The following is a 24,102-nucleotide window of genomic DNA, read 5'->3' on the forward strand; positions in this document are numbered from 1 at the left end:
CTCTTCTGCCTGCCGGGACCGAGCGCTTCCCCGGCTGTGCTCGGGAGGGAGGGATTGAACTCGGTGTGGAGGGAACTCTCTTAAAAATACCGTCTGCTGGTAGCTAAACGGCTCGGTCCGGGTTCTGGCTGTGTACCGACCGACACCTGCGCTTTCTGGTGCGGCTTCTAAAACCTGGTACCACCTTTCTGCAGCCGACTTAGCGTTGCAGGGGACAGCTGTGGCAAACCTCAGAGCGCGGCGCTTAAAACTCTCGCATCGTGTGTGTTGCTGGAGTATCCAAATGCAGATGCCAGCAGTAGCTGCCGGGGTGGCTTTGGGGAGTGTTGGGGTCCCCGCTGGAGCAGCTGAGGGCAGGGCAAAGATGGACCTAGGGGCTTGTCTGTGAGCAAGCGGGGTTTCGACCTGGAGCTCCCCACTGCCGGAGCTTTGCCTTCACCATCAGCCTTTCTTTGCTCGCGGATGCGTGATCTGAAATGGAGGCATCCGTCCATCGCTGAACCGAGGAGCGGCTCTCGGGGAGGGAGGGCGAGAGCCCTCTTTGGAGGGGCCCAGTGCCAAATTACCGAGAGTGCCTGGGGAGCCGTATGTTAAATCGTGATGCTCCCCTGACCCTCGGCTACCAGCTGCCCTCCCTTTTCACCCGCTCCCTCTCTCCATCCGGCTTATTCAGCAAGGGGAGGATTTCTTTCAAAAGATGGAGCGAGGGCTTTAAGAGGAGACCCGTTCAAGGCAATCCTTCATGGCCAGCACCAGCCCATCGGTGAATTGGGGCTCTTTGGGGGTTAATTGTAACTGCAGGGCTGGCTGAGAGCGGGTGCAGGCGCACACATGCCCATCGCTGGAGATGGAGGGTGGTTTTGACCTTTCCAGCTTCTGCTCGAGTGTGTTTATGCAAGCCCTGCCTCTTCGCACACTTAACCCTGCACAAAGGCAGGAGACAATCACGTCCCGAAGTCCTGCGTCGCCGAGCCGCCTCGCGGCGAGGGGGCCCTTGCAATTAGAGTGTCGTCATCTTCCAGCGGGAAGGGAGACTGGGAGAGGTGCGCTTGCAAAGGAGGGGAGAAGATGGAAGGGGAAGAGCTGTACCGGGGAGGGAAGCGAGACACTGGAAAACGGGCCTTTTGTTGGCTTTGATGTTAGCGATGGAGGTGGAGATCTGGTTTGGTTTTTCCTTCGTTATTGTTCGAAGCCCCCCGCCCAGCTGGCAACCCTGCCGGCCCCATGCTGCCGCTGCGTGCAGGGGGAGGGTGGGTTTGCAGAGCTGGCGGCCAAGACGTTCAGACCCGGCTGCATTGTTTGCCCGGGCGCAGTGCCGCGCCAGAGCACCTTCCTCCTGCAGGAAGGCAACAATAGCACCTAGGTGGGTGCCCCGAGGGTCAGCATCCAAGGAGGGAGCGGTTTCCCTGCCTGCCCGTGAGCTTTATGGTCCCTTTGAGGGAGGCTGGATCCCCCTAAATCCCAGGGCAAAGGGCCCTCCTGCCTGCCTGCCTGCGTGTTCCCAGCTCAGCCCCTCGTGGGAGGCAGGGAAGACTTGGGCCACCACAAACCAGTGCCTTTCCAGGGGGACTGACTGCCTCAAAGCTGACCCCAGCTCTTTGCAGATGTGTGGGCACCTATGGCTGCTAAAAATGGCTCTTGGCCACTAAGGGTGCCAGGCAGTGGGGCGGTGGGGCTGTGTCCATGGCCAGCAGCACAGTGCGAGATCGGGGCATTGTAGAAATTGACGTGCAGTTGACTTTAAACCATTCCAGACTGGTTTCACTGGGCCAGGCTGCTGGGCTGGTGGCAAGGGTGGAGGCTCAGCCGCACTCAGCTGTGGCTGCTGCATTGCCCCTGTTCCTCTCAAGCTCTTTGTACTCATCTCCCCTCGGCCTGCAGCCCAGGAGCTTGCCCCGGTGAGGGGACTCGTTTGTCCGAGATGTCTCGCCTAAAATCCCAGCCTGGCAGGGAAGACGCCCCTAGAGCACGTTTGTCCTGACTCCGATGTCTGAACACATCAGAGCCTCTCTTGAGGACCCCACTCTCAGGAGCTTCCTCCCCTCTTAGGTCCATTGCAGCTGGAGGTGCTGACCACACAGTTAGGGTGGGAGACTTCAGGATTTCCATTCCTGATTAGGGAACGGTTTTGGAGTCGTCTTGGTTATTCTGTTTTAGTCCCTGTCTTTCGAGCTACCGGGAGAGTGACATGCATACTCTGTGCTGGGAGAGGGGAGTCTGATTTACTTCCAAGATCTCTTAACCTGTCAAGTATCATCGAAATCTTGAGAGGTCTGCCAAAGCCCTTCAGAAGTGGTGAGGAATGTTCACCTTACCCATACCCGTCTTCTCCTTTCCTGGCTTCTCTGTCTGGAGGTGTTTTACTGCAAATGTGAAGGCTACCCCCTTCTGTCCCCAGACTACCCGCGCCATCTCTGGGGTGGCTGCTCAGGGTGTTGCAGTCAGAGCGGTGGCTTTGGCTCTCGGACGCTGGTGCTGCTGCTCAGAAGAGGGTGGGTGGTGATGCACCGCAGCCTATTGCGGAGCTCCTGGTCCCCCCAAGTGAGGGACAGGGGTCCGTCCCCTCCTGGGTCAGGGGGGCCGTTTGAGCTGAGATGCCTTCCTCCTGATCCCTGGAGCTCCCTGGGAGGTTGAAGGCCAAAATGTTTGTTGTAGAGGAAGGGGAACCTCTGCTAGTGACTCCAGGGCTCTTGGGGTGGGAGCGTTGGCTGGAGCCCATGCCTCGTGCCGCACAGTGGGCTGGGGTGCTGTCTGGGGATCCGGAGAGCCTCTGGCAGCACGGGGGGCACAGGAGACCCTGGCAGACCCAGGAGACTGTTGGGCAGCGGTCGGCAGCCCTGTTCCCCCCAAGAGGTTTCCAGCGCAGGCCTGGAGCTCCGTTCCCAGGCTGACAGCGCAGCCCCCCCAGGGGAGTCCGTGCCCATCCCGCTCTCCAGCCGGAGCTCTTCTTTCTGCACCTTTGCTGCTTTTGAAGCTGGTAATTGTCAGTCTTGGAACTGCAAACACGATGACCAGGTGCTGGTTAGAGCATGGGGCTTAGAGCATAGAGGTTAGAGCCCCTCGTGTCCCTTCTCCCTGCTTCTTTCCCTGTAGGCATGTTTCCAGGGCTCCTCACTCTGCTGCATGAATATTCACCAGTCACCAGCTCTCCAGCCACAGGGTTTAATCAGAAAGGCTGAGCATTTGTGATTAAAATGCCTCCCAGGGGGGTCAGTGCCTCCAGCCAGCTTTGGGCTTTCTTTTGGTAGCTTTCCCCCCCCCCACTTGCAGCAGGTCATTCTTTTAACCATCTGCTTCCCCTTGCACGGAGCCGAGGGGGGAGGCAGCCCTGGGCATGATGCTGAGGTGGGACAGTGTGGTATGGGGGAGCTTACCAAGGAGGACCGTGGGGCTGGGGCTGGCTCCGCATTGCTGCAGGGAGCCACGAACGGGGCGCTTGGGTTTTCCTGCTGTGGGCTGGGTGATGCCAAAGGTGTTGGGCACCCTGCAGCCCCTCTTCTTCCCCGGCCACGGCCTCCTTGCTCCTGGGAGGCATTGCTGGCCTCCGGCCTGCCCCAGGACTCAGCGTCGTATCAGTGAAGGCCTGATAACAGCCGTAAATCAGGCGGATGTCTGCCTGCCTATTGCTGGGCACTGAGCAGCCCTTGGGGAGAGGGAGAGCTGTCCCCCGGGCCTCGCAGCTGCTTCTGGGTGAACCACGAGCCGGAGAGAGGAGAGTCGGAGGCAGCTGGGCTTGAACTGAGCTCACGCTTGCCTTGGCAAACTGTGAGGACGGGACAAAGGGAGAGGAGAGGGAGCGGGGACATGGTGCAGCGATGGGCTGGGGCCACCCTGCCTTATTCCTGCTGAGAAGGGAGCTGGTGTCAAAGCGGTGGCTTCCCAGGGTGTTGCCTCACCAGGTGGTCCCTCGGGGAGGGATGCCGGACTGCTGGTGGCTTGGGGAGCCTCTTACGCCAAGCACGACTGGGCCACGCTTGTGGCTTTCCCCTCCTGCCTTCCTCCCCAGGGCTGGGTGAGCCTCTTGCAGAGAGAAGGTGCCTCAGGGGATGCAGGTGATGATGCCAGTTCCTTGTGCTGAGCTCAGACAGGTCTAAATCCCCTGGCACATCCAGTCGGGTGCTGGACCGGGTGCTGTTTGGTACCCGCTGCTCATGGTGCCCTCCATGTCAGAGCTGGCAGGGTGTCACGCAGGGGTGGATTCTCACCTTGCTTCCATATGGGGCGGCAGCAGTTTGATTTGAGAGAAAAGCAACCCCCCTTCCTCCAGGAGATTAGCTCCTGGGTGACTGTACCGGCGCTGCTGCTCCCCCAGCCCGGTGCGAGCCTTATCTCCAGAGCACCAGCCCCAGCACGCAGGCTGGCGCTTGCATGGGAATTTGCAGGGTCGTCAGAGAGCTTTCACCTTCTGACGAGTAGAAGAGAGAGAGAGAGGGAAAAAGGGAGACATTTCAATCTTCAAATCCTCCTGCGCTGCAAACTTCAAACAGGGCTGAAGGGGAACCAAAAGGCTTTGCAGCGCGGCAGCCATGGGGAGAGAGGAGCAGCAAAGGCAGCTTTGCATGTGAGGCTTGTAGCTGGGGCGTGGGCAGGGGACGGGGAGCTGGCGTTTACACCCCCTGGCCCTCGGCAGGGCTGGGGCTGGGGCTGGGGCTGGCCAGGCTGCCGGCAAGCCTGCCGCTCCTCCTGCCGCATTGCACTGGGCTGCCGGGGATGGAGCAGTGCTGAGCAGGGTCTGGCGGAGCTTGCCGGGCTTGCTTCACGTCTGGCTTCGGCGCGGTCTGCAACGTGCGAGAAGCCCCGCGCTGGGCGCCTGGTTTGCCCATGCCAGTGTGTGCTGGGGGACGGGTGAGGGCTGGGCTGAGGCAGAGCGGGGGCTGCCCTTGGCGGTGCTGGGGGATCTTTGCTTTAGCGAGCTCAGCCCTCCTGCCTACCTTTTTACAAGCCCATCTCCCATGACAGTGTGTAAACTGGAGGCCAGAGCGTTGAACCTGATGCAGATGCCCCACAGGGGATGCGCAAGGCTGTCTCTGTGGAGCGGAGTCACCTGCCAGGGGTCAGCGTGGCAGACGGGGAAAGGGGAACGTCCTGGAAAACCCCTCGCTCGTTGTTCAGGTGGCCTTGCCTGTGGGGGTGCACGGGCAGCCGAACCCACCATCCCCAGGGGAAGGGGGCGGCTTGTGTTTGCCACTCATCGGTCGTGGGTGGGGGACGTTACAGCACGGCTTGGTGCCCAGGGATAGTCCTGGGAGTCACCACTGAGATGTGCTGATGTAAACCTTGTCTCAGGATGATGATCGAGAGCCAGGTTTCCAAGGAAATGCGGGCGTTTGGGGCTCTCTGGTGGATGTGGGGTGGGAGATGGGAACAGCAGGCTACAGCCACGTACTGCTGATGCCCATGGGGCATTAGCATTGGGGTGCTGGCAGTGGGCTGGAAGATGGATCACCCCATTTCACCAGGAGCAGTGAGGCTCTTGATGAGCCTCGTCAAGCGTTTCTGGGGCCACAGATGTAGGCGCAGTCCTTGCTTCGTGATGCTGAAGGCTGGCTCTGCCTGCCTGGGGCGGAGGGCCCAGAAGAAGGGGGACTGGGGGGAGAGGAGGTGTCCCGGAGCAGCAGGCAGGCTTCTCCCCTTCTGGGGTGCCCCGGCCAAAGCTGCAAGCAAAGGTGCCCGGGGTGGCCTGAGCAAGGGGAACCTTGGCAAGCTGCTTTGTGGGATACCTCCTGGCAAAGCCACTGACTGGGATCATATGGAAAGGAAAGTTATAACTAAAAAATAAAACCACTGCCCAAACTTCTGCCTGGGCAGAGAGGGGGAAGAGCGACAGGCCCAGCAGAGGGCCAGGCAGCTTGCAATTGGGCAGTGTAAGGTGGTGAGGCCGGGGAATGGGCTGGGACGCTTGTGCTCTGGAGGGGACCAGTGGGAGTTTTATCTGAGCAAGGTTTGCTGCCTGACAGGTCCCCAGCTGGGGTAATTACAGTCTGCATCCCCCTGGGAGGGCTGCCGTGTGCCTGCCTGTGCTCGTAGCAGGGGTTCCTGGAGGAATTAGGAACGTGGTCACATCTGTCTGTCTGTCCAGCTCCCATCTTGGCCAGTGTTTCCTAATTTGCAGCAGGGTATGACCTTGCAAGGTAGTGGGATTCGTTGAGTTTCTGGGAGCTGGGTAGGTGGGGTGAGGCAGGAGGCCTCAAATCGCGTTGCTGCTGGGGTGGGTGCTGTGGTGGGAGCTGCGCCGTCGCCTGTTGGGGCTGGTGCTGCGCTGCCTGCGCCCCTGCAGCCTGAGCTGCTGGCACGTGAGGGTGCCTGATGCGGCGGGGAGATGCCGCTAACGGCCAGGGTCCTGGGAGAGAGCAGGCGGGCGTGCTGGCACGCTCCGAGCGTGCATGCACGCTGTTGTGTTCGCGCTTGGGAGATTGCTTATGCGGTGTGGGGTCCCAAGGGGAGGGAGTTTGTTTCCAAGGAAAATAAAGATTAAAGAGAATTAAACAAACCGGAGATGGGCCGAGGGAGGAAGAGATGCGGAGCAGATGGTGAGAAGCGGGGAAGCAGGGAGACCGGCACAAAAGCCTTGGATACCCTGGAGGAGAGAGGAAGGAAACGGCAGGAGGAGAGCACAGGGAAAGGCAGCGTGGGGGAGGCAGACAGGGCACAGCAGGGAAACAAAACACCCCAGGCCCTGGCATCGGCTCCTGTGTTTGCCCAGCCTCCTGCTGGGACTTCCTTCTGCCCCAGTCTCACCAGCATCTTTGTTCCTGAGAGCTCAGTTTGCTGCCGAGATCCAGGATCTCAGTGGAGAGCCTGAGGGAGGGAGAAGGTGCAGCCGCACCGACCGCTCCCCTTCTAGCCCAGGTGGCACCCTGCTAGCCGCTGGGGCTGTGGCTCTGAGCTTTCTTAGCCAAGGACTGGGTCCTTTTGGGGGCCACACTGAGGTGCAGGGCTCTGCCCTGGGGTGGGAGGGAGGAGACCCTCTGAGCAGCAGGCAAAGACCTGCAGCGTGTCCCTGTTCCCTCCCACAGATGGGATCCACAGCGTGACGGCCCAGTGTGTCCTGCGGGTGATCATCATCACGGAGGACATGTTGGCTAACAGCATCACGGTGCGGCTGGAGAACATGTGGCAGGAGCGCTTCCTCTCCCCGCTGCTGTCCACCTTCCTGGAAGGGGTGGCCACCGTGCTCGCGACGCCCAAGGAGGACATCTTCATCTTCAACATCCAGAATGACACAGACGTGGGCGGCATGGTGCTCAACGTCAGCTTCTCGGCCCTGGCGCCACGGGGCGGGCGCTACTTCAGCTCGGAGGAGCTGCAGGAGCAGCTGTACATGAAGCGCATGGCACTGACGGGCGCCTCCATGCTGGAGGTGCTGCCCTTCGATGACAACGTCTGCTTGCGGGAGCCCTGCCAGAACTACATGAAGTGCATCTCCGTCCTCAAGTTTGACAGCTCTGCCCCCTTCATCGCCTCCCCCTCCACCCTCTTTCGGCCCATCCACCCCATCACTGGCCTGCGGTGCCGCTGCCCGCAGGGCTTCACCGGGGACTACTGTGAAACGGAGATCAACCTCTGCTACTCCAACCCCTGCCTGAATGGCGGGATCTGCACCCGCAAGGAGGGGGGATACACATGCATTTGCCGCCAGCACTTCAGCGGTGAGTGCCCGGAGCTGGGGGCTGCGGGGGGATGGGTGAGCGGGTCCCTTGGCGTTGCTGTCACCATGGCGGGGTGCTCTTCCTAGCAGGGCGGTGGGTGGCGGAGCCCCTCTTTTCCTGCAGAGGTCCGGCTCTGCTCCCGGCTCTCCGTGTTTCCATGGCACTGGATGCACAGGGCTGAGGTTGCCATAGAAATCTGTCTTCTAGGGAGGTGGCATGGAGGGCTCCTGGGGACCCTGGCCACCACCTCCCAGCCTTTTTTTCAGAGCAGGAAGACCAGGTTGGACTGTGCCAGGCTGGGGCACAGGAGGCTCCTCAGCCCTGCCCCGTGCCAGCGGGGCGATGGGCTCTGGACCATTCGAGGTCCTGGTTTCAGCCCGTGCCAGTCCTCAGCTGGTCTGGCAGAGGTGTGGAGCCCACATGCGGTGGGTGAGCTGCTGCCCACTGAAAATGGAAGGGGAGGCTGGAAGGGGAGGCTGGACCTAGCTGCCTCACCAGGCAGGGTCTGATCCAGGCAGATCTGGCCCTAGCCATGGGCGGAATCCCTGGGCCAGCCAGTGTCGTCTTGTCCCAAGTCCTCGAGAGGCTGTGGAGACGTGTGCCCAGACATGGGCAGTCTGGGCGTGAGGGAAGGTGGCCTGTGGCTACTGGGGAGGGAGCCCCTGCTTTGCCCTCCCCACCGGGAGGGAGTGTGGCAGCAGATGGCTGCCTTGGAGCCACTCTCCTGTCGGTGGCTCCTGGTGAGATAAGCAGAGTCAGTGGTAATTAACCCCCAGCATTTGAAGCGTGAACAGCCATTAGCAGAAGGGTTAATGAGCTCGTTTCCCTGTCACTTCATGCTGTCTCCTCATCCTCCTTGCGTGCCACACAGCAAAGTAATGGGAGCAGGGCCCGGGGTGTAGGACTGCAGCTGAGCAGTCCCCTGCGTGCTGCAGGGACAGCACGGGAAAGGAGCTGGCCAGGCCCCTGCACTGCACCGCTGGGCTGGCTTGGGGCATCCCCGTTAGCAATGCCAGCAAGGTGCAAGGGTGTTTGGTGTCCCTCGTCCGGCTTGGCTTTTGCTCGTACGTCAGAGCCTGCCCACAGGGTTAGGAGGCTCTTGGTGCTGTGGGCGAGACTTTCATAGCTATCGGCAGGGCAGCGCAGCGGTGCTGGGCTTTCCCCACACCCTGGAGCCAGGACTGTGATGCCTGTCCCAGGCTTTCGTGGTGGCTGTGCCCAAGGAGACACTCTCAGCATCGCCAGGACTTCCCTGACTTGTCCTTGCCTCTCCATCCTTAGGACCGTGCAGCTCAGCTGTGGCCAGTCCCCTCCTGTCCCATTCCCGTGCTATCCTGGGTCCAAACTTCCTCTTTCAGCTGGAGCTGGCACCCCATCCAGCCCAGGGGCTTGGGCTGCAGGGCCGGCAGCGGTAGCTAGCTTGCTGGCTACTGTGGGGAACACCTGGGTGACACCTGGGTTGTCACATCCTTCGCCTGCCCCCAGCCGCCCCATGAACTCCTGCCCCAAACCCGGGCTGAGGTCTGCGCCCCCAGGGCAAGGAGTGGATGGGCAGCTGCTGCGTGTGTGCCCCCAAGCCAGGACGTGTCCCAAGCCTCCTGTCTCGCTCTCCCCCAGGCGAGAACTGCGAAGTGGACAGCCGCTCGGGGCGCTGCGTGCCCGGCGTGTGCCGCAACGGCGGCACCTGCACCAACGGCGCCGACGGGGGCTTTCGCTGCCAGTGCCCGGCAGGCGGCTTCGAGACGCCCTTCTGCGAGGTGTCCACGCGCTCCTTCCCACCGCGCTCCTTCGTCATGTTCCGGGGCCTGCGCCAGCGCTTCCACCTCACCCTCGCCCTCTCGTGAGTCTTCTTCCCTCCTCCTCTGGACACTGGCACCTGGGCCCTGCTCTGGTAGCTCTTGTGCACCCTGGGCCTGTCCAGGGACTTGCTGGTGCTCTCCAGACCCCTGCATGACCAGCTTTGCCTCGCCATGGGGCTGCCCTGGCGCCTTGAGCCAAAGGGCTCTGCATTTGCACTGGCACATCTCCCCTGGCATCAGCTCGTCCCTTCCTTCAGTGCCTCTGCCCTTCCCTGCTGCCAGCTCTCTGCCTCCATGCCAGGCCCTCCTACGCTCCCAAAGCATCTGTTGGATCAAGCTCCCAGCCCCTTCCCAGCTGGGCTTGCACCCGGGGCCAGGTCTCACCTTGTCCCTGTGCCGGGATGCTGGTGTGCGCCACGAGAGAGTGGGATCTCCGCGTGCTTCTTGCGCACACCCTGCCCTCCCGCTTCCTCCCTTGCCCCAGGTTCAGCACCGTGGAGCCCAGCGGCCTCCTGCTCTACAATGGGCGCCTGAACGAGAGGCACGACTTCTTGGCGGTGGAGATCATCCAGGGGCAGGTCCAGCTGAAATACTCCACAGGTAGGCTCGGCCCTGTCTGTCGCGGGATTTGTGCCGTGGGAGCTGCGAGAAGGCCTGCGCTGAGCGGGGAGAGTGGGGTGCTGCCCTGGATGGAGCCCACGCTAAGGGAGACGGGGTTGAGAGAGGTGTTGGTGAGCGTCAGTGGATGGCACAGAGGATGGGTGTGTGTCTCAGGGCCCTCCCTAGGCTTAGGAGTGCAAGCGCAGCCAGGGGGGTTGTGAGCACAAACCGGGACAAACCCTTTTGAGGTCTCTCCTGCCGTTCTGCCCCGTTATGTCATCGGGAGCTTCATCTGCTGCCTTGCCGTGAGCCAGTCTGCAGAGGAGGCGGCTCTTGGGAGGGTGTTCGCTATCCTGTCGGTCTCATCCCTGCTGCCTCGTGCCATTGCTGTGCCCATCCTGTGCCCATCCTGCCTGCCCCGAGGGGTGTCAGGATCAGCTGCCAGGAGCACTGAGCCCTTGCGTTCACTACTGGGGCTTCCCTCCCGTCCTGTGTCCAGTGCTCCTCTCCCCTGGTGGCCATCCTGCTGCTGCTCTGGGCTCCTCACGGCAAGGCCCAGCACTGAGTGGCTGGTGAGGGGCTGGCCGCACGGTGCCAGGGCACCGCGGTAGTCAGCCTGGATGGAGGAGCCATCCTAGTGTGCTGGCTGCCGGTCCCAAGGCTGTGATTCCCCCGCCCTGCTCCTGCCACAAGGCCGCAGCACGCCGGGGCTGGTGTGCCAAACTTGTCTTTCTGAAGCCCTTCTCCATCCCTGCGTGAGGCTGTCGGCAGCGCAGAGGGCTTGGTGCCCGCAGGAAGGGCGGGTGCGTCCGAGGGCTGTCCAGCTTCCCTCAGCGTGCCGTCATCCCTGTCCCCGCAGGAGAGTCCAGCACGGTGGTGAGCCCCTACCTGCCGGGGGGCGTGAGCGATGGGCAGTGGCACACGCTGCAGCTCCGCTACTACAACAAGGTACGTGCACCCCGGCTGTCCCCCCACGTGCGTGGGTCTCTCTTCCTGTGAGGTGTGAGCGAGCGGCTCTGGTTTTCCGGTTCTCCGGCCCTGCCCCAGGAGGGAGGCTGTAGAGAGAAGGTACAGGTAGTTTTCAGCCCTTGGGAATGGGTGCAGTGAAGCAGACAGCTGGGTGCAGGGAGAGATTGACCCTCAGGACCGCACTTGGAGGTGGCAGAAATGTGCTCTGCGCAGTGTCCTTGTCCGTATCCATCTCTGGTGCTGATGGCTGGGCTCGGACAGAGATGTCCCTCCTGCTTCGCTCGCGCTCCAGCAGCACGGCGCTGCCTGGACTGTGCTCAGGCCCTTTCTTTGCTGTCGTGCGAGGCCTTGGGTGCCTGGGTCTGGGGCCATGTGTGCTGCTAACACCCTGCGTTTGGTTTCAGCCCAAGGTCAGCGCCCTGGGGGTGGTGCAGGGCCCCTCCAAGGACAAGGTGGCCATCTTGACAGTGGACGAATGTGACGCCTCAGTGGCCCTGCAATTTGGCAGCGAAATTGGGAACTACTCCTGCGCTGCAGAGGGTGTGCAGACCAGCTCGAAGAAGTGAGTTCCTCGGGGACTATGTGGGGAGAGGAGCAGGGCGCCTGGGTCCCCTTCAGAGTCAGCCCTTCACATCTGGCACAGCTGTAGTTCCAGGGGCCTCGGCTGTGTGTGCCTGTCTCCGGGGATTTCTGCTTCCCAGCCCCTTGCGCTGGGGAGCCAGCTGTCTGGCCTGAGGTCGCTGTGGCTCTTAAAGCCCTGGGCTTCTGTCCTTGCAGGTCCCTGGACCTCACAGGTCCCTTGCTCCTCGGAGGGGTCCCCAACCTGCCGGAAAACTTCCCTGTCACTCACCGGGACTTTGTGGGATGCATGAGAGACCTGTACATTGACAGCAAACGCATTGACCTGGCCTCCTACATTGCCAACAACGGAACCGCTGCAGGTATCTGCTGCTCTGCTCCTGCCAGCCCCTGCCCTGGGAATTGCCCCTCCTGCTCACGCAGCAGCACTGCCGGGCTGTAACAGTGGTGTGGCAGGACAGCTGGAGCTGAACAGCTTCCCGTCGGGAAATGGGGCCTCAGATCCCCCTAAATGAGCCAGTCCCCCATCCCAGCTAATGTTCTGGGAATGTCCCCTGATCCCAAGTGCAAAGCCTGCAGAGATGGCCTGTCTGGGAGATGCCAGGTAGCCAGTCCACCTCCGCAGTGTCTTTCTTCTGGCATAAGGAGCAGCGACAGCCCCGATCCTCATCCCTGAGCACGCAGGGTCTGTGCTGGGAGGCGGAGCGGCTGGGCTTGCCCCTCTGGCAGCCAGGGAAAGGGCTGGGGGACAGTGGTGTCCCCCCACGTGGGCTGGAGGGAGGTGGTAAGCAGGTCAAGGCTGATGTGGGTGACTTTGATACCTCCAGGCTGCCACGCCAAGCACACGTTTTGTGACTCCAGCCCCTGCAAGAACGGTGGCACCTGCTCTGTCAGCTGGGGGACCTACTCCTGCCTCTGTCCTGTTGGCTTCGGGGGCAAAGACTGCCGCCACCGTGAGTGAGCGGGCGCTGCTGGGCGTGGGCAGGGTGGGTATGGGCAAGACTGTGCTGGGTGTGCTCTGGAAACAGGGTAAGGGGTCCGTGTGAGATGAACTAGCTCTGCTGTCTCTGCACCTAGTGCTCCCTGTGTAGTGCCCATCCCTTCTCACCTCCACTTTCCTTTCCAGCCATGCACCATGCCCACTATTTCCAGGGCAACAGTGTCCTGACCTGGGACTTCAAGACAGACGTGAAGATCTCAGTGCCGTGGTACCTGGGGCTGGCATTTCGGACGCGGCAGCCAGACGGGGTGCTTCTGCAGGCCCATGCTGGCCAGTATACCACCCTGCTCTGCCAGGTAGGGCCGCAGGCTCAGCCGCAGCACTGAGTCCCAGCCTCTACTGCCATCCGCCCCAGGAGAGCAGGAGGACCCTGCCCTCCACGTTGACCCCAGCCCAAGCAGAGGGTGGTTGCGGGGAGAGGTGTTTAGCAGGGCTGGGTTTCCCTCCCCATGCTCAGAGGGAGGGTAGGCTGGAGGCAGCCAGAGCTGGCACGGCCTTCGCTCACTGCTGCCCTTGCTGTCTCCCTCTGCAGCTGGCTGGGGGCCTCCTCTCCTTCATGGTGAGCAGAGGGTCTGGCCGCAGCACCAGCCTCCTCCTAGACCAGCTGCAGCTCAGCGATGGGAGATGGCACGACCTCCAGCTGGAGCTGCGGGATGTCCGCAGTGGGCGAGACTCACGCTACGTTATCACCCTCACCCTGGACTTTGGGCTCTACCAGGTAAGTGCTGCTTGAGAGCCTGGCACCAGGACAGGAACCATGGGGGATGCTTGGCATACCTGGGCCGGGCTCGGCCTCCTCACGCTCAGAGAGGGCTAGGGCAGGAGAGGGACAGGGCTGGGGCAGGGCTAGTGCCAGGTGCCCCACGTTGCTCCCTGTCCTTCTACAGGACACAGTGGTTGTTGGAAATGAACTGCATGGCCTGAAGGTGAAACACCTGCACGTGGGGGGAGTCCTGGGATCTGGCGAGGTGCAGAACGGGCTGAAGGGCTGCATACAGGTGAGTCCATTGCTCCGAGCCTTCCCTTTCCAGTGGGTCTGTTGCATGGAGAGGTGGAAACACAGGCCTGGTAGCTGCTGCCAGCGTCCATCCTGCTGGTGACAGTCTCCCTCTGAGCATTCAGGGCTCCGAGGTGCCGTGGGGCAGCCATAAATCAATGCAGCAGGGGTGACGGGGGCTGGCTGCTCCTAGGGGTTTGCAGAGGGCATGAGGACTGGAGCCTCGCGTGTGTGTCCTGGCTTCACCGTGAATTTGTCACCTGCATTGCAGGGTGTGCGACTGGGTGACAGCGTCACCGGGACCGCCCTGCCCAAGCCCAGCCATGCCCTGCGGGTGGAGGCTGGCTGCAGCGTGCCGAGCCCTTGCGACTCCAGCCCCTGCCCGGCCAACAGCATCTGCAAGGATGAGTGGCAGAGCTACTCCTGTGTCTGCCAGCCAGGTAGGGCCTGCAGCGCCCTGCCACCCCACTGTTCTCCATGCCTGTCTGTCTGCTCCTCTCCCCCTGTGGCTCCCTCCTGGCCTGTGACTGCCCTCCTGCCCATCCCCTGGGCAAGTCCTGGGCCCAGAAATCCCTGCCAGACACTCATGAGTTTTTGTGGGGAACAAAATCCCTCCTGAGCCCCCTGATTCCACTCCTGGGTGCTCTGGCCCTTCTCAGGGGGAAGGTGCTTGCTTTACACGGTGTTCTCTGTCCACACCTCAGGGTATTACGGAGGGGACTGCGTGGATGTGTGTCACCTCAACCCCTGCAAGAACAAGTCTGTGTGTCGCCGCAAGCCTGGCTCACCCCTGGGCTACGTGTGTGAGTGTGGAGAGAACTTTTTTGGGCAGTACTGCGAGCACAGGTGAGATGTGGAGCACAGGGCAGGGCCATGGCTCATCCCGGCTACGTGACCAGGGACCTCTCAGTGCCACTCGGCTCCTTGGAGCTGCTGAGCAGCTGGGCTGGTGGAAGGAGAAGGCCCGGAGGATTTGGTTGTTGTGACAGTGGGGTATTTCTCTCCCTAGGATGGACCAGCAGTGTCCGAAGGGCTGGTGGGGGAACCCCACCTGCGGGCCCTGTAACTGTGATGTGAACAAGGGCTTTGACCCCGACTGCAATAAAACCAACGGGCAGTGCCACTGCAAGGTGAGGGGCAGCTGTGCCCATGGGGACGTGGCCTATGGCTTGCCTGGATCCCTGCTTGTCCTTGATGCTGTTCCTTGTCCCCCCCAAAGGCCTGGGAGTTGCCCAGGCTCTGGTTTGTGTGCCCACCTCTGGGCTGGATCCCTGCTCAGCTCTTCTGCGCGTCCCTCCTGCCCCAGCATGGTGATGGTGATGGGGGCAGTGGGGGTGCTTGCAAATCGGGAGAGCCTGGCCCTTTTCTGCCCCAGCTCCAGCAGTTCCCCAGGCGCTGGCCTCGGCTGCTGTCCTGATGGGCTCTGATGGCTGTCCCCGTCTCCCCTCAGGACTTCCACTACCACCCCAAAGGCAGCGACGCCTGCCTGCCTTGCGACTGCTACCCCGTGGGCTCCACCTCGCGCTCCTGCGACAAGGAGACGGGCCGGTGCCACTGCCGGCCTGGGGTCATCGGGCGCCAGTGCAATAGCTGCGACAGCCCTTTTGCCGAGGTGACGCCCAGCGGCTGCGAGGGTGAGTGTGGGCACAGCGGGGAGCTGGTGCCGCGGGGCTTGGCATCAGTGGCCTCCCCCTGTGACTGGCCCCTCGGCGTGCCTGTCTCCACAGTGCTCTACGATGGCTGCCCCAAAAGCCTGAAGGCGGGTGTGTGGTGGCCCCAGACCAAGTTTGGCTTCTCGGCTGCGGTGCTGTGTCCCAAAGGCTCCTTGGGTGAGTGGGGGATGTGATGGGGAGGGAGGGGGCAGCCTGGCTGTCCTGCCAGGGGCTGTAGCAGCCCCAGCAATATCGCTCTGTTCTCGTGCTGTCCCAGTCCCGTTTAGCTGGGCTTGAGGGCTGGGTGAAGGAAGTTGGAGGAGAAAATGCCGCAGCCTGGGGGAGAGCAGAGGGGGCTGGCCATGGGGCTGGGAACAGGCTGTAGGGTCTAGGCCCGGCCCCGGGGCTGTGCTGTTCCTTCAGCCTTGGTCCCCACCTTCTCCCTGCTGCTTTTGGCTTTCAGTGGGCTCGAGGCTGGGGTCAGGCTTGGCATGGCAGCTTGGCACCCACAGCGCCTTGCTGCGGCTCTGCCGGCCCCATCCTTGGTGTGCGCTGCGAGGGGAGCAGGGCACAGCGTGCCGTTAGGTGAGTGTCTCGGGTAGGAGTCACGTCCCGAGCGGGAGGAGGCTGTCCTCGGTGACAGCAAAGGTGTGAGCAGGGTGACTGGGACTGCAGGGCAGCGCGAGCCCCAGGGGACAATACAAACCCTGTCCTTCTCCAGCCGTTCGCCCCGGGAGGAGGCAGGTTTGGCTCCTAACTGTTGTCGCTTCTCTCCCCGGTTCTCTCGCCCTCCGTGCTCAGGCTTGAGGGGTGCAGGTAAGGTTGCTCCCATCTCCTTTCCCCTGTGCTGTAAGGGCTGCGCCATGCGGCTTTCTCTCCCTGCACCCTGCCTGGCACCCTGCACACCCCTGCACTTTCCCCACCGCTTCTGGAGCTGCCGAGTGTCTTCCCAACGCTTTGCCTGGCCTCACCGCTCCTACACGCTGCTTTCCTGCTCCCAGCACACTAACCAGCACAAACCCGGCTGCAGCCGCATGCAGCCCCTGCCACCCGCTGTCCTGAGCCTGCAGCTTTGGCTTTGGGCAACTCCGCGCTCTGCTCCCCGGCTGGGATGGGTGCTGGCTCTCCCGGGCTGGTACCCGCTTGCTTAGGCTGGGAGGGGAAGGAGCTGGTGATGAGCAATGGGTAGTGAGGCCGTGGAGGCCATGGAGGAATGGCCGTGGGGTGGAGGAAGGGGGAGCTGTTTGAACGGGGGCAGTAGGACGGGGGTAGGAACTGATGGGCATGCTCAGCACAAGGTCCTGTTCCCTCTGCCCCTCTGCAGAGGGACCTGGGGGCTGGATCCTGCCCAGATCTGCAGCTGAGCTGATCTCTGTTCTCTGCCGATCCCTCTTCTCTGCCAGGGGAAGGCCAGCAGTGTGGAGGTTTCTTTGTTCTCCCTGCTCCCAGCTGCAATGGCACTGGTCCCTGTGCTTCTGCAGCTGGGCGAAAGGTGGTTGGGGAGGACAGCTGGGAGCTGGCGATGGTGGGAGGGGGCACGCTAGTCACTGGGGCTTTTCTGAGCAGCAACTGGAGTCTGCTCCAGGCTCCCTCTCCCCGCCCTGGCCACACTGCTGCCCTCTCCCAGCCGTGGGCGCCTGGGTGGGCTCCTGTGCCCTGGTGCCTTCCCCAGGAGGGCCTGCCAGGTACGCTGGGGTCGCCCGGGTTCCTTTTGCTCAAAGCACACGTGGTGACGCTCCCAGCCCAGGACACCGCTCTCCATGTTGGCTTTAGCAGTGCTTTTGGTGGTGGTTGACAGCTGATCCCATTCATTGCTGGTATCTCCGTTGCTGTGCGGTAGCGCTTGGGCCCTGGCCAGGGACTGGGGTCTTGCGCTGGGTACTGAACCCACGCTGCTGGATGGGTGGTCCTCCATCCCACTCCTCCATCCCACTCGGCTGCAGGGGCTCGTCTCCAGGGCGGGTTTGCCAGCCCTGCAGCAGGGGTGTTGTCCTCCTGGAGTGACTTTGCCCTGCAGAAAGAGGCAGGACCTCAGCAGACATTGCAGGCTGTCAGATGGGGGATGCCTAGAGCTGCATGGGCTTCAGTAGGCTGGGGTCAAATGTGCCCTGAGGACATGGACACATCCCCACCAGTAATGAAGGGCTTCTCCAGCCTGAGCCCTGCCAAGTCACTTATTCCTCTTTGCAATTCCGTGTGATGGCACCTGTGTGATGCAGCCCAGAAGCACGCATAGGAACCCAGCTCCTGGAGGGAGGGGATGGCAGCAGCTTGCCAAGATGATGCAGACCAAGGGTGGAATGGGTTGCACTGGTGCAGAGCAGGAGGACAGCCCTGGGGTGTTACAGGCCCTCCCCATCGCTTGCCGGTGCTGCTCTTTGGGGTTAGCTGGTGCAGAGGGTCCCTGCCGGGGGGATGCAGCAGAGGAGCCATGTATCCTGTGCTGAATTTCAGACATGCCCTTCCTCCCGGTTTTAGGTGCAGCCATCAGACACTGTGATGAGGAGAAGGGCTGGCTGGAGCCAGATCTCTTCAACTGCACTTCACCTGCCTTCAAGGAGCTCTCCGTGCTGGTAATCCCCTCTCGGCTCTGCAGCCCTGACAGGGCAGGAGCCGTACGAGCAAGGTTTCAAAGAGATCAGCTCTCCGTGGGCACCTAGAGTAGGAGTGGGTCTTGCCACAGTGCTCAGCACCTTTCTCTTCCCATCTCCTGCCCCCAAACCCATCCTGTGGGAGCATTGGTCTGAGCTGAAGTTCACTTTGGTTTCGTCTCGTCTCTTGAGTGTCCCCATCAGAAATGACCTGTGTCCTGCCCCAGTATTTGAGAGGAAAACAAATAACCCTGAGCAGGGCTGAATTGTTTGAAGCTGGCGGGATGTCTGCCCCATGGGACATCTGTAGCTTCCAGACCCTTCATCCCTTTGATGTATCCAGGCAAGTTCATTAAACACTTGCATCCCACTGAGGCTGAACTGTAACTGAAGCCAGGAGAGTTTCCAGGGAAGTATTGCTAGATGCTTGCCCTGTCCTTTCATCTCCTTGGCCTCTGTTATGTATGGTACTGGGTTAGCTGGGCCTGGCCCAGCGCAAGCCGTGATGTGTTGCTGGAGGCTGTTTGTCTGCCAGAGATGCTCCCTGTTCTAGTGACCACCACTGTGAGTGTCCCTGGCTTGTGCCATGGTTTCAGAAATCATCTCTGGGCCAAGCAGGGCCTGCAGCATCCCAGTTTCCCAGGGAGGAACCGCTTAATTGTTTAATCCCCTCCTTTCTCCCCACTGGCAGCTGGAGGGCTTGGAGAGGAACGAGACTGAGCTCAACACAATTGAAGCCAAGAAGCTGGCCCACCGGCTCCGGGCTGTGACAGACCACATGGACCACTACTTTGGCAATGACGTGCACATCACTTTCCGCCTGCTGTCCCGCCTCATGGCCTTTGAGAGCCGGCAGCGTGGCTTTGGCCTGACAGCCACGCAGGATGCCCACTTCAATGAGGTGAGTCCTTCCCCCAGATCAGGGTGGCTTCTGATGCTGCTTCTCTTTATCAGCCGCCCTGAGCCCAGGTCTCTGAGGGGATCGAGGATGTTGTGAGACCACGTCAGGAGCACTGGGCTCCCCAGTGCCACGCCGACATTGACCCACAGGAGCGAGACCTGTGAAGGCCACCTGCGTGGTCAGGGCTGGAGCTCAGCGTGGATGAGGAGAGGCAGAGAGCTGGGTTTGCTCAGCCTGGGGAAGGGAAGGCAAAGGGAGGTCTCATTGCTGCAAGTCCGTCATGGCAGGGGTGCAGGGAAAGTGTCTCTGCAGGACACTGGCTGATGAGCATTGAGGGTGGGGGCCCGTCGTAGCAGAAAGCACCCCTCTTCGCCAAGCCCTTGTGCTGCAGCCTGGGGTGGTCAGGATGGGGCCCAAAGGCAGTGCTTCCCTCACCCCCTGCCCCCGTGTCTCTCCCATGCAGAACCTGCTGCGCGCAGGCAGCTCCGTGCTGGCGCCCGAGAACCGGGAGCACTGGGCCATGCTGCCACACAGTGAGCACGGCAGTGCCAGCCTCATGGAGCAGCTGCGGGACTACTCGGGCACGCTGGCCAGCAACATGAAACTCACCTACCTCAACCCCGTCGGCGTCATCACCCCCAACATCAGTGAGTAGGAGCTGGCTGGTGGTTGGGCCTGGCCGTGGTGGTGCAGAGCCACTCCTCCATCATGCTCTGTCCCCTTCTCATCATCTCATTTCACCTCAGCGAGGGTGCAGATAACCTCCTTGGTGGCTCTCTCAAACATGGGGAGGTGTTTGTGAGGGATGTCCTGGTCCCATCCCTGCCTGGAGTAGATGACACACCACCAGGAGCCAGCAGTGTGCTGCCCTCTCCCAGTTAACTCCCAGTCTCTAATGAAAAAGCTGCTGGCCTCAGTGGCAGAAGTAGCCTGCCCTACGGCAGAGCAAGGTTCTGGGCTGGGAAGGAGCACTGTGGGTGCTGGGATCTCATGGCATGCCCAAACACGGGACATATCCACAACCCACCCTGTGACTTGTACGGACCCTTTGCCAGTGACTTCAAACCTGGGGTGCCCTGGAGCATGGTTGCTCTCCAGGTGGCCATCCTGGAGCTGACTTTCACCCCCTTGCTCCTCCGCAGTGCTGAGCATCGATCGCATGGAGAACCACTCCCATGTCCGCCGGCGCTACCCTCGCTACCACAGCAGCCTCTTCCGCGGCCAGCCCGCCTGGGACCCCCACACCCATGTTGTGCTGCCGCTGTCGGTGCTGAGCCCCCCGAAAGCTGAAGGTGAGCATGTGAACATCGCTTGGGGAACAGCGTGGGTGGGCGTGGAAGGGAAGATGTGTCCTTGCTGAGACCTGGCTCTGTCAGAGGTCCACAAGTCACCCTTGAGAGCTCAGAGCTTCTGACTTCACGTCCCAAAGGCTCCTGGTGGGCTCACAAGCTGCCTTCCGAGCAGCGTGTCTGTGTTCTCACCATCCCCTTGTGTGCCTCAGCTGCCGCCACGGCGGTGCCCACGCTGGCTGGGGGCGAAGGGAACTACACTGTGGAGAACTCCTCCCCGAGGCAGGTGCTGCCAGAGCCTGAGCCCGCTCTCACCGTGATCATCCTCATCATGTACCGCACCCTGGGGGGGCTGCTGCCTGCACGCTACCAGGTGGATCGCCGCAGCATCAGGTACGTCCTCCTCCCCTTTGCCCTCCACAAGCGCCTATGGGAAGAGGCTGGCTGGACTGTGCTCTGCCCCCTCCGGCAGTTGCTGAGTCCGTCTGCAATGGGTTGGGTTTGGTTCCCAGCCAGACGGTCCTGCGGTGCTCTGCCTCGTCCCCACCTTGGCGTTGCTCTGCCCCATGTTTCCTGACCCCATGGTGCGGGCTGGGCAGAGCTCTTCCTTCCGAGACATCAGCGCGGGAGGTCCGGGAAGCCCCCGGAGGGCTGCAGCTGCCAGGCATGGTGATGGTAGAGCTCTGTTGCTCCTTGCAGGCTCCCCAAGAATCCCGTGATGAACTCCCCCATCGTGAGCGTGTCTGTGTTCAGCAATCACACCTTCCTGCGGGGGCCCCTGGACACCCCACTCGTGCTGGAATTTTGCCTGCTGGAGACGACCAACAGGAGCAAACCTCTCTGCGTCCAGTGGAACCACTCCAGCCCGTGAGTCAAGCACAGCTGGGCCACTCGCTTTGAGTTGCTTTCCCCAGGCACCTCCTCGTTCCCCGAGTCTCCCTGGCCATGACAGGCTGCGTGCCTGGGCAGCACTGGGACGTGGGGGTTGCCGCCCTCTCCCAGGGGGTTCGTTCTTGCTGGGAGGGCACAGCAGGGTCCCTGCAGGGCTCCGGCTCCAGTACTTCAGCCGTAGGAGCACAGTTGTATCTGCTCGTAGAAAAGCCTTGCCAGTCACCCCTCTTTGCGGTTCCTTCCCCACACACCACACTCGTCTGTCTTCTCTCCTAAGTGCGCTCTACTTTTTGGTGGCTGCAGGACCAACCCCTCTGGCTTCTGGACAGCCAGGGACTGCGAACTTGTGTACCGAAACGCCACACACGTCCACTGCCAGTGCTCCCAGTTTGGCACCTTTGGGGTTCTCATGGACAGCTCGCACCGAGAGGTAACCTCAGCCTGCGAGGCTGCGGGCGGTGGTGGGGGCTGTTAGCCACTGGGTCCCAGAATAAGCAGGCACAGGCAGAAAATTCCCTGTAAGACACAAGTAGAGTTTGAGAGCCCAGCAGGCTTCCCGCGTCTCCCCCTAACACCGCTATTTGCCTTTCATTCTCCGCTGCTGCAGCAACTGGAAGGTGACCTGGAGACATTGGCAATTGTCACCTATTCCTTGGTGTCTCTCTCCTTGGTGGCTCTGCTGCTCACCTTCTCCTTCCTGACCTGCCTCAAAGGCCTCAAGTCCAACACACGTAGCATCCACTCCAACATATCAGTCACCCTCTTCTTCTCTGAGCTGCTCTTTCTCCTGGGCATCAACCGCACTGAGAACCAGGTCTGTGGGCTTGAACAAGCACGCCCATGGGGGTGGGGGTGATGCGTGGATGATGCAGTTAGCGTTGGCACTGTGGGACCATTTCTGAGTGGCTTTTGTCTCCCCAGTTTCTTTGCACTGTGATTGCCATCCTCCTCCACTGCTTCTTCCTCTCCACCTTCGCCTGGCTCTTTGTCCAGGGCCTCCACATCTACCGCATGCAGACGGAAGCCCGCAATGTCAACTTCGGGGCCATGCGTTTCTACTATGCCATCGGCTGGGGAGTGCCCGCCATCATCACCGGTAAGAGCTGCTTGTCCTACAGCCATGCCAAGAGTGCCAGTTCTCAGCAGCCTCCTGATCCCCTGGTGTTGCCTGGCTCGCTCACCCGGTGGGGAGAGCTGAGGGTGGGCTTGCCATGGCCAGCAGTGCTGGCAGCGAGCAGTGCTCTGGTGGTCAGCTGGGGACCACCTATCAAGGGCTGTCGTCTTGCCTCCTGGGGAGAAGTAATTCCTCAGTGCATCTCCCCATGGGGCTTGTTTGATGGGCACAGGGCTCCTGCTGTCCCAGGGCTTGTGGTTAAGCTCTCGTTTCCCAAGCCTGCATGCTTGGGTGATCTGTTGCTGGCAGTGAATACCTGCTGGGTTGGGTCAGGGGCGCCTGGAGAAACGGAAATAAAGGCCCTGATGCTGAGGCTCGCAGTCCTGGCTCGTTTCCGTGTGGCAGGGAAGCCTGTGCACAGGGCAAGGAGCAGCAAGAGAGCCCCTTCACGGCCTGCAGTGCTGGGATGGAATCGACATGGCTTGAGCAAGTCCAAGGCTGCTGGGTCTGGACCTGACCTCTCCCTCCCTCCTGCAGGGCTGGCCGTTGGCCTGGATCCTGAGGGCTACGGGAACCCTGACTTCTGCTGGATTTCCATTCATGATAAGCTGGTCTGGAGCTTTGCAGGCCCCATTACTGTCGTCATTGTGGTAAAACCCTGTCCTGTTTCACCCACAGCCCTCTCCTGCCTCCCTTCTCCACACCACGGGCACTCGCCCCTTCCTTGGCTGCCCACTGCCTGCCCCCTTCTCTGTATTCTCCTTCCTCAGTTAGAGGCCCTCTCTCTGTTCCTCCTCGCTCCAGCCAAACTTGGGGGAGGCCATGGCTCGGGCGTGAAGGGGAAAGGAGGGGACGTTCGCATGGGCCTGGCGGACCTGGAGTCTGCCCACGCTCTGCGCTGGGGATGTCAGGTCAGAGCTGGCCCTTGGCACAGCTTCTAATCAGTGCCAACGCTTTCAGATGAATGGGGTCATGTTCCTGCTTGTGGCCAAGATGTCCTGTTCCCCAGGCCAAAAGGAGACCAAGAAGAAATCGGTTCTGTGAGTATTAGTGGCCAAACTCCCAGCAGAGCTCCTGTGGCTCGTGGTTTTTAGTATTTTCAGTGATCATCCTCCCTCTTCCACCATCGCAGTGTCCCTCTCTGCATCAGTGTCAGCCTTGCAGCCGCTCTCCTCTCCCACACCTGCCGGCCATGTTAACCCTTCCTAAACTTTGTCCTTTCCTCTCGTTCCTACATCCCCATCTCCACGCTGTCCCACCAGCCTGTCCCCCTTCGCCGCCTGCCCTCACAGCCACCCCTTGTGTCTGCCTGGATTCAACACTCTGCCCTTGTCGACTCTCAGCACCTGCTTTTTCTTCCACTCCATGCTCCTTCTGAGACCTTTCCCAGCTCCCTCCTGGGCCAGCCCTGGAGCTTGGCTCAGCTCTCCGTGGCTCTGAGTGACCTGTGTCATTCGGGCCCCTGTGTTTGCCATGTGTGATCCAGAAGGGAAGGCCCGGGAGTCGGGACGAGCCGAACCGCTGTGCAGAGCTGAGCCCGCAGTGCTGGGCGCAGCAGGGAGGGCTGGGCAGGAGCGCGCTTTCCCCTCTGGATTGCTGTCTGCGAGCACTAGACTGTAGATTAACAACACGCACTAACCTCTCGGTGTGTGTCTGTGTGCCTGTCTGTCTGTCTGTCTCTCTCTCCAGCATGACGTTACGGAGCTCCTTTGTTCTGCTTCTAGTTATTAGCACTACCTGGCTCTTTGGCCTCTTGGCTGTCAACAACAGTGTCCTGGCTTTCCACTACCTCTACACTGTCCTCTGCAGCCTCCAGGTAACTGCCCGGCCTCTGCCAGGGGAGGGGACAGGTCAGCCCAGGAGAGCGTCCCTGCGGTCCCCACAGCCATCGATGGAGAGTGGGCGCCCCACGCTGAGCCCTCAGCATTCCGCTGGGCTCCTCGTCCCTGCCGTTGTCACCGCTGCAGCAGCGAGTGGCTCCTGCTGGCCCTCGCTGCCATGCCCGCCGTGAGCGGTGGCACGGAGTAGGAGGTGGCTGCGAGGTGCTTGGTTCAGAGGTGACGTCCAGGGG

The 24,102-nt window shown here is 61.5% G+C and overlaps 1 protein-coding gene across 5 annotated transcripts in view; it reads left to right on the plus strand.

The window, feature by feature from the left end:
• Positions 1-24,102, plus strand: part of CELSR3 (cadherin EGF LAG seven-pass G-type receptor 3) — a 34,433-nt gene that overhangs the window by 3,664 nt on the left and 6,667 nt on the right. For 3 of the 5 annotated variants that reach the window (XR_015701493.1, XM_087744694.1, XM_087744695.1), the window contains exons 2-29: positions 7,017-7,649; positions 9,267-9,489; positions 9,933-10,048; positions 10,908-10,996; positions 11,422-11,579; positions 11,795-11,958; positions 12,424-12,549; positions 12,723-12,892; positions 13,129-13,314; positions 13,484-13,594; positions 13,865-14,033; positions 14,298-14,439; positions 14,603-14,723; positions 15,044-15,227; positions 15,321-15,422; positions 16,047-16,061; positions 17,724-17,818; positions 18,528-18,737; positions 19,201-19,384; positions 19,880-20,029; positions 20,239-20,419; positions 20,726-20,893; positions 21,221-21,347; positions 21,525-21,731; positions 21,839-22,013; positions 22,569-22,681; positions 22,992-23,071; positions 23,721-23,847. Coding sequence is in view for 4 of the 5 variants with exons in the window: in XM_087744694.1 (XP_087600820.1) it covers positions 7,017-7,649; positions 9,267-9,489; positions 9,933-10,048; positions 10,908-10,996; positions 11,422-11,579; positions 11,795-11,958; positions 12,424-12,549; positions 12,723-12,892; positions 13,129-13,314; positions 13,484-13,594; positions 13,865-14,033; positions 14,298-14,439; positions 14,603-14,723; positions 15,044-15,227; positions 15,321-15,422; positions 16,047-16,061; positions 17,724-17,818; positions 18,528-18,737; positions 19,201-19,384; positions 19,880-20,029; positions 20,239-20,419; positions 20,726-20,893; positions 21,221-21,347; positions 21,525-21,731; positions 21,839-22,013; positions 22,569-22,681; positions 22,992-23,071; positions 23,721-23,847 (4,526 nt within the window). In the remaining variant the exon portion in view is untranslated. The remainder of the gene's footprint in view (positions 1-7,016; positions 7,650-9,266; positions 9,490-9,932; positions 10,049-10,907; positions 10,997-11,421; positions 11,580-11,794; positions 11,959-12,423; positions 12,550-12,722; positions 12,893-13,128; positions 13,315-13,483; positions 13,595-13,864; positions 14,034-14,297; positions 14,440-14,602; positions 14,724-15,043; positions 15,228-15,320; positions 15,423-16,046; positions 16,062-17,723; positions 17,819-18,527; positions 18,738-19,200; positions 19,385-19,879; positions 20,030-20,238; positions 20,420-20,725; positions 20,894-21,220; positions 21,348-21,524; positions 21,732-21,838; positions 22,014-22,568; positions 22,682-22,991; positions 23,072-23,720; positions 23,848-24,102) is intronic. The other 2 variants (XM_087744697.1, XM_087744696.1) reach the window with 2 other exon arrangements.

Source organism: Nipponia nippon, unplaced genomic scaffold (assembly GCF_047370975.1).
Source record: "Nipponia nippon isolate SJK-2023a ecotype South Korea unplaced genomic scaffold, ASM4737097v1 scaffold_9, whole genome shotgun sequence".
Lineage (NCBI taxonomy): Eukaryota > Metazoa > Chordata > Aves > Pelecaniformes > Threskiornithidae > Nipponia > Nipponia nippon.